The 11281-nt window shown below is 29.9% G+C and overlaps 1 protein-coding gene across 1 annotated transcript; it reads right to left on the bottom strand.

The window, feature by feature from the left end:
• Positions 1–638: 638 nt before the first annotated feature.
• LOC142229537 (uncharacterized) lies at positions 639–2111 on the bottom strand. The gene is made up of 4 exons (XM_075300102.1): positions 2105–2111; positions 1674–1982; positions 827–1243; positions 639–769 (listed from the first exon to the last, which is right to left on the bottom strand). Exons 1-4 carry the CDS (start codon positions 2109–2111, stop codon positions 639–641), a joined length of 864 nt encoding a protein of 287 aa, XP_075156217.1.
• Positions 2112–11281: the final 9170 nt, after the last annotated feature.

The raw sequence follows: 11281 nt of genomic DNA on the forward strand, positions 1-11281 counted from the left end.
GGGAATGCAGTAAGGAATTAATTAATTTTTGTATCACTAATTCCCATTCTGCTTCCTTAATCGATTCTTTTTGTAAAGGGATGAGACTTCCAGAAGTAATTCTTTTGTGATCAGAAAACAAGTAGTTGGTCACCACGCTGGTATAACTAGTGTTATTCCATAATTAAGAACCAGTTCTTCTGTTTTCTTTTGGAACGCATTTTTAAAAGTTTGCGGTAACCTCTTCTTTTTCGTAATTTAGGAACCACTTCCATTTTATGACATAGAACCCATTCCATTTAAATGTAAAGGAATAAATTATTTGCTAATCTGATTTGTTCGTATTTTTATTTTAGATATACTATTTAATATTATTGAAAGTTTATAATATTAATATATATTGTATAATATTATACATATACTATATACAACTATATATTCCCATAGTTTATCATATAGTAGTATTCAGGATGAAACAAAAACTAAAGTGAAATATATAAAACTAAATAACTAAAACATAAATATTCACTCCATTAAAATTATTAGAGTTTTTATATGAGAAATTACGATTCTTTAAATTGGTTTCAATTTGTGTTTGGATATGGAAAATCAGTATTGAATAGTAAAATAAAAATTCTTCACACTATACTTCATTCAGTCTAACAATTTTCCTTGTTATTCTTTTTGTTCAAACAAATGGATTTAAAGTGTTTGTTTTTAGCTGCCTTAAGAGCTCTGCTTAACGCCAAAGTAAATTCTAGTTCAGTACATCCATCGGCAGAAGTAGCCACTGTAAATGTAAAAGTTTACTTAAAAAATATTATGAATTATATGTGTATTTACTTACAAAATAACACTTCAACTAGGTGCATGGGTTCCACAGGAAACTGTGATATCATTTTAATGCCAAGCTTCTCTAATCCCAGTTGAAAATTTTGGGAAAATGGCTGATGAAATCCGGGGTCCAATCTGTCGGAAAAGCTTTTGTCCGATCTAGGTAAACCCTTTTCAACACTGAAGGTATTGGTTTTCTCAATTCTTTTTCCGACTTGGGTACATTTGGAACAACCATTGAATGATGTATGACCTTTTATGTCCTGAAGAAATGCTCGTGCTGGAGCGTCGCAAATAAATGCACGAATTGAGCATTGAGTAATTTTACCCTCATGTTCAATCCCATGGTCACGAATTTGGGAATATTCGTTCATAAAATCGTGAAGGAAATTGTCCACTCGAGTAGGCTTGCCTACGCCTATGTAAGTTCCTATGAGGAAAACATTGGCGTTTTTAATATTAGTGATTTTTCCAAAAATAGGCCAGAGTACAACGCCTGAACTTTTGTATAATTGGGAGCCACCGTGGTGCAATGGTTTGCATGCCCGCCTTGCATACACAAGGTCGTGGGTTCGATTCCTGCTTCGACCGAACACCAAAAAGTTTTTCAGCGGTGGATTATCCCACCTCAGTAATGCTGGTGACATTTCTGAGGGTTTCAAAGCTTCTCTAAGTGGTTTCACTGCAATGTGGAACGCCGTTCGGACTCGGCTATAAAAAGGAGGTCCCTTGTCATTGAGCTTAACATGGAATCGGGCAGCACTCAGTGATAAGAGAGAAGTTCACCAATGTGGTATCACAATGGACTGAATAGTCTAAGTGAGCCTGATACATCAGGCTGCCACCTAACCTAACCTAACCTTTGTATAATGGGAGACCATCCACACCAATATCAATATATAGTTCCGAGGGGGTCGAGTCGTAATAACTCAAAGCATTCTGGAGGTTTCTTTTTAGACCTATGTGCACATATTCACCGGGATGCACTGTTCGTTTTACAAATCCGTCCCTTGAGGTAATAAGCGTTTCCACTGATAATGGTACATCAAGACCTTCTTCCCTTAGCAGTTGTAATAAATCGCGACATGACGCAACGGAAGGTTGATATTTCAATATCCACGATCGCAATTTTTCTTTAAAGCTTGAAATTTCTTCTAATTGGGGCGATTCTATGTCGATTTGTTGATCATCAGTAATTTCACTTTTTCCATCGTTTTTTTGAAGAACCAGTTAGTAATGAGTCAATTCTTTCTTTTTCCTTTTTTTAGATTTTTATAAAATTGTGACTTACTTGTCATTTTTTATATTATTAAACCACAACACACGTCTTTACACTATGCACTTTAACACTTCAATGAATTTTGGACAACTAAAAAGAAAAAATGTATTTTATACCGTTAACTTTTTCTCTTATAGAGAATTTGCGATTTCGCTTGTGTGTTATGAGAACAAGAAATGCAATTCATTATAGTCCACTAAACACCACGTGTTAAACCCGATTCTTTTTATGTGTTGTGGAAGTGACAACAGTTTTAGCATTAAGGATAAGAGTTGCCGCTGTGTGGAAATCACTTTAAATGTATATCCCCACAAGGAATGACGGATAAGAGATAAGATTTCCATGTAGTAAAGAAGAAAACCGATAACAATATAATTATTTACCAATTGCTTGAAAAATGGGAACATAACTAAATATTGATATTTTTAAAGGCAAAAACATTCGGTATAAATATATTTATAAAAATAAAACAAACATATTTTTATTATATGAAAACAAGTTTACAAATATTATTAAATCTATTTTCCATATAGGTTGTCGTTATATATTTTTTGTTTTCAATTATTGGTGCAATCCATCAATGCGATATTTGTTTAGGAATGGAAATTGTTTTCGAGAGAGGGTTTGTCTTTCAATTCTCTCTTTGCAATCTCTTCCAGTTACTACACATTCCATTTAGAGTAATAAAAAAGCATTTAAAGTAAAAAAACACAGCAATCAAAAAGTACACATTTTGGTTTTGTAAAATCGATTCTTTTTGTGCAAATTAGAATGCAGAATGGGTTTTTGAGCAAAGTTTGAGGCTCGCATTAGTTACGAGGCAAAACTTTTCGGGTACATTCTAGAATCAATTTCTTAAAATTAATATAAGCACCACAATGGTGGAAATTGGCAAGGTGTTATGGAAGTAGTTATGTGCGGATACGCTTCTAAAAGAATGATTAATTTTTTGCTGGGTAAGTGTGTTTTCATTTATTATACAAATATTATAATGAGAATGAAAAATTTTCTCTTGATTTTGTTTTTTAATTCACGTGTGGGCGAACAAAGAAATACTTCTCAGGTTAACCAAACAAAAACCCGAAAAGAACCCCCAGTTTCGTCGGGAATCTCTCATTCTCTCTCTATTGTAATTAACACCCCACAGATTAATCGATAAAAAGGAATTATCATGGTTGCAAAATAATGGCAAGGTTCAAAAAAATTATGTGAATTATTCCTATACGTAATGTTCTTCCGTTACAGAATAAACTGCAAATTTCTCTAATATCATGCAGTTTTTGTTGGCGCTTCTCTCAAATATCATACAGTTTGCGTCGGCGTCACCTAGTTCAGTTCTCTGCCGGCTTTACGAAACGTAAAGAAAATAGGATTTAGAACCAACTTTGTAATAACAAATGTTCTTTTATATAAATCTTTTCATTCTATTAAATTTTTTGGTAGACAATTTGAAATTATAACTGCCCATGCCTTTATAAACAATTTATCAAAACAGCGCTTCGATCGCAACGTCGGTATGTACACCCTCAAAAATAATCGCTTCTGTAACATATACTCCCAAACACATTTCGCTTCAAGCATATACATTTTTGGGTATTGCCCAAACATGTATATGTTTGATTTCTTCCAATATATAATATGTTTGAAAGCATATTGGTCTAAACAATATAATATGTTGGGGTAGTCTAAGTTCCAAACATTATGTATTTTTCCATCCAAATTCAATAATGTTTTCTTCCAAAAAACTATATGTTATTATGTGAACCACACAGTTTGTTAGCCAGCACACTATCCACTAGGCTCCGTAGCTGTTATGGTCACCAAGAGATAATTATCGTTATAAGTTATATTTATATAGCATAGCTTGCGGCGCCCACGAGCCGTTGCAAACATAACATTGTTTAACAACAGAACATAGTTAAACATACATTTGTTGGCGACGTGGATCAGTGGTTGGTACGTCCGCCTTGCATGCCAAGGGTCCTGGGTTCGATCCCTGCTTCGACCGACACCAATTTTTTTATTATTATTTTTATTTTTTTATATATATTCCAGATACCTTCGGAATATCCCGAAAAGGTGTTCAACATTACATACTATTATATTAAATTTTTACTACGAAACTGTAAAGTGTGTCTTATAAAAGACTTAAAGTCAGAAAAGAACAGTGCTTGATATAAACGAAATGGACTGAGTTCAAATCATATATTATTTTTTTATTGCAAAAATAAAAATTTTGTAACAAAAAAAGGTTTTTGTATACATGTTTGAAAATTTCGAAGAAATTCAAAAACTCTTACAAAAGAAGAACGTGAAGTCGAGTATATATATAAATATTTTTCCATCGAATCCTAAGGTTAACGATAACCATTCAAAAGCACATTATATTTAAATTCTAAACATTAATTTTACAACCAGCACATACATTTATTTTGGTGTGCACAATTTTTGCTAGCATGTAGCACCATTAATTTAGAAATACAAATAAATATGAATTTTTATTTACGAATAATTTTGTACTTATTTTAATTCTTAAGGCCGGTATAAAGGTGGCATTATCACGTTAAAATGGCCATGTTTACCCTTTTACTTTTCTTTATTAATTTATTTTAAAGAAAATAAACTTATTCAATTGTTGCTTTGGATCCCCAACATGTTATAAAACAATTTACCAAAAAAAGTTATAATGTTATTTTGGTTTTACCGATTCGAGTTTTGCCACTAAAATGAGAAATAATTTTAGCGGCAAAACTCGAACTCAATGCTCGCTTTTATTTTCGAAAGAATCCATCAACTCCTCTTGGACTACTCATTAATAAAGAGGAACTAATCTTTGTTTTTATAGTTCTTAATGTATAATTTTTCACATTTCCCCCCTGTTTTTATTTTACTGTCATAACTCTAACAAGAGTACACTAAAAAAAATATTGTCGTGAGGCCAAAGAGTTCATGTCCTTAAAATAAGAATACAAATTTTGCTTACTTAGAAGACGCATTTTTCTAATATTAAGTTTTTTTCCATGTTCAAAAGTTGATAATCTTTTCAATTAAGTCGTGTTGTCCTTATAATTAAGTGATTTGACTTGAAAATGGGTATCATAACATGAAAGAAAACATTTTTAGACTAAGGTCAACTTGAATTTAATAATTCAGACAAATTTTTTAAAATTAATGAAATTGTCTTTAAATTTGTTGCATTTTTTCATCTTGACTACAAAACAAAAATCGTTAAAAAATAGGACATGTTTTTCAACACTAAAATAAAGTGTAGACGATTTTTACTTGAAACATAATTTCTACTGGACATCTTGTTTTTAACGGACTTTTTATAGCATATGAAAAAAGCTGAAAAAGCGAAAAATTAAAATTTGCTTCATACTCTATGAAATACAAAAAACCAACATTTAAAACAGAATTGTGTCTTAAAAGTATCCTTATTTTATAAATTTATACTTCTTTATATTCACACATAGTATTTTTCCAATCTTTAAAAAAATTTTCTTTTTGTATATATACGAGTATTTTTAAGGCGCCAATTGGTTACTTTCATTATTTTACTATATGTCTCACTCTCTAAACACATATATGTTTATAGTCTATTTCTAAATTAATATATGTTTGCATCCAAGCATATTATATTTACAAACATTTTATGTCCCAAACATGTTATGCTAGTTTATGAACATTATATGCTTGCACTTAAAAATATTGTGTTTACAAATTTGAGTTCCAAACATATAATTTTTACACCCAAACATATGGAAAACAGTCTTTTTCGTCCGTGTAGTGGAAATTTTCGGAATATTTTTGGATATAAATATTAAAAAAAAGAAGAAATGAATAAATTAACGATAATAGTAAAAAATTAAAATAGTTAAATTATTCGGTATAACAGATTAATTTTTTGAATATAACAGATTTTTAGCAGAACCAACAGCGATTTGAGATATCTGGCATCTTATCGTACTACCGTACTATATATTGATTTGCCGATTATATATTAGGATTTATTGATTATTGTTAATCGCTTGCATATACTGAGCTTAGCAACCTCATTGATAAACTTTTAGGTGGTTTAAACCACACCCTCACAAAAAATCGCTTCTGTAACATATACTCCCAAACATATTTTGCTTCAAGCATATACATTTTTGGGTATTGCCCAAACATTTATATGTTTGATCTCTTCCAATATATAATATGTTTGAAAGCATATTGGTCTAAACAATATATGTTTGGGCAGTCTAAGTTCCGAACATTTTGTATTTTTGCATCCAAATTCAATAATGTTGTCTTCCAAAAAACAATATGTTATTATGTGACCATATAATATGTTTGGAAGCATTTTGCACCCAAAAATATTATATGCTTAAAAAAAATTCTCCCAAACAATATTGTGCTCAAAATTTTATTTATATATTTATAATCATAATGAATTATGAAAATAAACAGGTAATATAGGTGCTAACAACATAGGTTTTCGACCTGAATGCTCAAAATTTTGTTTCTGCCCAATTGTATATTCCCCGACATCTTTCTCACTTCCACGAGATTTTTTAGTTCTTAGCACCTTTTTCTGTAATACAAACAGTGTAGAAGAAATTATTCAATTTTATGATTTTTTTTATTTTAATTTTACCTTTTGCCGGACGGGGATTCGAACAGCGGACCACACAGTTTGTAAGGATCAAAGAAGTAGCTGATCAATTGCCCAAGGAAAAATAAAATGTTAATTTTGTAATAACAAGCAACAGCCACCAACTTAATTCAATATCGCTCCCTGTTAAATAGCGCTCCAAGCTACTAAACACATATATGTTTATAGGCTATTTCTAAATTAATATATGTTTGCATCCAAGCATATTATATTTACAAACATTTTATGTCCCAAACATAATATGTTCTAACATATTAACATATATGTCCCAAACATTTGGGAACATTATATGCTTGCACTCAAAAATATTGTGTTTAAAAATTTGTGTTCCAAACATATAATGTTTATAGCCAAACATATGAAAAACAGTCCTTTTCATCCGTGAAGGTTTTTGGCAAAGTTTTGGCGCATTTCATGTACGATTTTGATCAGAAATAGATCGAAAAAAAAGAAGTATTAATTGTGTACAGTAAAACAAAGTGCTTCTAGTAAAATCCAAAAAAAAAAAATAAATAATTAATTCACCATACAAATACATTTATAGTTTTATAAATCCGCTATTTGAATTAAAGAAAGAAATTTGTTTGGGTGAGTTCACAGAAATTACGAAATTTACATAGGTTTGCTAAAATAAATGAAATTATAGGAGTATTGCTAATTTATCGCAAGGGCCACGTATACACGCAGAAAAGAAACATGATTGTCACAATTATATTCGAAGAGCAAAATAATATGATAGGAGCCATTTTTGCGGCGACCATGTAACATTTTCACCTGCAACCATGTTGGGTCAGTGAACATGGTTCTAAGCAGGGCTGTGGAGCCGGAGTCGGAGTCTTGGAGTCGGAGTCTGAAGATTTTTCTGGAGTCGGTGTCGGAGTCGTTAAAATTTTGCTCGACTCTGACTCCGGCTAAACCAAATTTTTTAAAATACTTCACATTTTTGTAACTAAGCAAGTTTTTACGCAAATTAGTTTCCATTGCGTTATTCATTCGATCAATGTACAGCATGATTGTAAATGAAAATCAACTTCCAATTACGGCTATCTTTTGATGTTTCCTAGAATGTTAGACTAGCAGATGGGCTGGATCGATGCATTTTAATACCCGAAATTATTTTTTTTTTATTTTATTTTAAGGCCATATACATATTGACAGAAATTTTTTTCAAAAATGTCTTTTATAGAAAATTTTGTCAAAATGTTATTTCTATAAAAAGTTTTGTCAAAATTTTATTTGTATAGCAAATTTTATTCAAAATTTTATTACTATAGAAATATTTTTTTTTTTTTTATAGAAAATTTAGTCAAAATTTTATTTCTATAGAAAATTGAGTCAAAATTTTGTTTCTATAGAATATTTTGCAAAATTTTATTTCTATAGTAAATTTTGCAAAAGTTTGTGTGTTACACAATTTTTTTTTAAATTTTATTTCTATTGATATTTTATTTCTATAAAAATTTATGTCAAGCTTTTATTTCTATAGAAAATTTTGCCAAAATTTTATAGTAATAAATTTTTTTATTAGAAAATTTTGTCAAAATTTAATTTCTATAGAAAATTTAGTCAAAATTTTGTTTCTGTAGAATATTTTGCAGAATTGTATTTACTACACAAAAATTTTTCTAAAATTGAATTTTTATTGATAATTTTTTCAAAATTTTATTTCTATAACAAAAAATTGTCAAATTTTATTTCTATAGCAAATTTTCTCAAAATTTTTTTTCTTACTGATGCTCACTGCTATAAAAAATGTTTTCGAAATTTTATTACTATAGAAATATTTGTTTCTATATAAAATTTAGTCAAAATTTTATTTCTATAGAAAATTTAGTCAAAATTTTGTTTCTATAGAATATGTTATTTTGCAAAATTTTATTTCTATAGAAAATTTTGCAAAATTTTGTTTGCTACACATTTTTTTTTTAAATTGTATTTCTATTGACAGCTTTTTCAAACTTTTATTTCTATAAAAATTTTTGCCAAATTTTATTTCTATAAAAATTGTATTCAAAATTTTATTTCTATAGAAAATTTTGTCAAAATTTTGTTTCTGTAGAAAATTTTGCAAAATTTTATTTACTAGACAAAATTTTTTCCAAATTTGTATGCTCACTGCTAAGTCGAAAACTTGTAGAAATGACTCCAATTTTCAAATTTTTCAATGAATGAATCATAAATGCATTTTTGCGAAATTGTCTAAACAATTATAAATATTTCCCAAATATTGCCCGAGATTTTGTAGAAGTCTGATTTGAGATTTTATCAAAATGTAGATTTAAATACATAGTTGTGCAGAGTATATTATAATCGGCCCGCCCGACTTTAGACTTTCCTTGCATTTTTATTTTTTGTTAAAATTGTGTTACGTCCCATAACGTTAGATTTAAATTTAAAGTACATAGATTTTGTAGAAGTATATACAATTTTGTCTAAATAGATTCAGATTCAAATTCATGCATATGGGAATATAAACCTCGCAAAAAAATTAAAGGATTTGAGATAGTATCAATAATTTTGGTCCACAAATACATATACTGTTGGTATCTTCTTGGCATCTAATGTGAAATTAAGACCTTTTTTTGCACACATATATAAATACGATACTTTATATCGATCCACTTACGCTACCCCCACAATAGAACTACAAATTAGTGGTATTAAAATGAGATTTAGTTATATTATCCGGAATCGACTCCGCAGTCGGAGTCGAGCTGATGAAAAATGCTGGAGTCGAGCAAAATTGGCTCGACTCCACAGCCCTGGTTCTAAGAAAAATAAAATTGTCCTCATCTAAAAAGTTATTATATTGATAAAAAGAATTTTGTTTCCATTAAAAGACAATGGTCACGATCTAAAATATTATGGTATTCGTCAAAAATGTTTTTCTTTCAGTTAAAAGAACATGGTCACAACCTAAAATGTTTTGATCTTATGAAAAAAAATTTTCTTGGTCGAAAAAAGGACGCCACTTGAGAAAAGAAAACACCAAATTAACTTTATTTATTTGTTTTTATTTATTTATAAATGAATGCATTGTTTATTTGTATTTAAAATGTCGTACAAGCAAACTTCACATAATTTTACACACTCTATTTTGGTTCAATTTCAACAATATGCAATCATTCCATATTTACGTCGTGCCCATCAAATGTACAAACGCAGGCATCATGTAACTGCAAATAAAAATAAATTATACCATAAGCAAAATGCATAACAAAAATCAGGTAATTTTTTTTCAATTACACTTTCCTTTTTTGTGTTCACATAAAACCACGTGCCACTTCTGAATAAATAAATTAACACAAAACACAATAATTCCGTATTCTCCGTCCAAGAAACAATCAACACACGACTGACGCGCAAAATGAGAATCGTGTGTACCTGCTCAATGTTTTTATAAAATTATTTTCGCTGCAAACAAGTTAAAAAATCAAATGGTCACGAAAACAATGTACATGGTCTTTATGGTCATGTAATGGTTCTAGACATGTCTATATGTAACCTATAAAAATACTTTTCTCTGCAAAAAAGTAAAAAAAATTGAATGGTCAGGTACATGATTTCCCGAATATGTGATGGTCTCAAATTCTATCATTTAAATAATAGAACATGTTTGCGGCATTTGAGAACCATTTAAATGCTTATTGCCAACATATATTTTTCTTCGCTCGAAAATTATTTTTACAAAGACCAAATACATGGTTTTCGCGACAATTACATACTCTAGATAAGCATTAAATGGATGCGGCAACCATGTCCAAACATGTTTTTTCTGTGCGTGTACCAGCCTCACCAAATATTCTTAAAAGCTTTTCATCACTACAAATACCAACCAAATAAATTTGGAATACTTCCTTTGGATTGGAAAAGTGGAAAAAGCACCTGCGAAATCATAGCGCCTTATCAATCTTCAATTTCTGTCAATACCGCCAATCTCACTTTATGGTTTAGGCAAAGTAGCCTATCCTAAGCCAGTTAACCATACTTTAAAGGAAAATCAATATTGGAGTTTTGAATTCGGAGCCGTGAAAGCTAACCTAAATTTAGAGCATGGGATATAAAATCAATTAGAATTAAGTACATCAATAAAAAAAAGATCCTGGACAAATAAATTTTCCTGAGGTAAAATTCGTGGTATATATTACTCCATAACCTTTTACAGCACCAAAACTCTTTATCATCAACGACCTCGATGGGCCCAACAGTGGAGTAATCAAATATGATGAAAACGTGAGTACTAACCATTCATACAATTATTTTATTTGAATATATACTATTTCATATCATGCTACACTTGACAATGGAAAGACCCATTCAGTAATAAACTAAGGAAAGTAGCTTTTTCGATCGTTTAGATGTTATTATTTTTTTCTTGATTTTGTTTCTTCTTCTTATTATGTTGAAATTAATGCGTAAAAATCATTTCATTCATGATTATTATATTTTCTCTGAGCAATGAGTTTTCTTTACAATTTTGTTCCTTTTTTCTATCGTACCAATTTTCCTCATTCTTACTATGTCATCAGAGA

The sequence above is a fragment of the Haematobia irritans genome, chromosome 1, assembly GCF_050003625.1.
Source record: "Haematobia irritans isolate KBUSLIRL chromosome 1, ASM5000362v1, whole genome shotgun sequence".
Lineage (NCBI taxonomy): Eukaryota > Metazoa > Arthropoda > Insecta > Diptera > Muscidae > Haematobia > Haematobia irritans.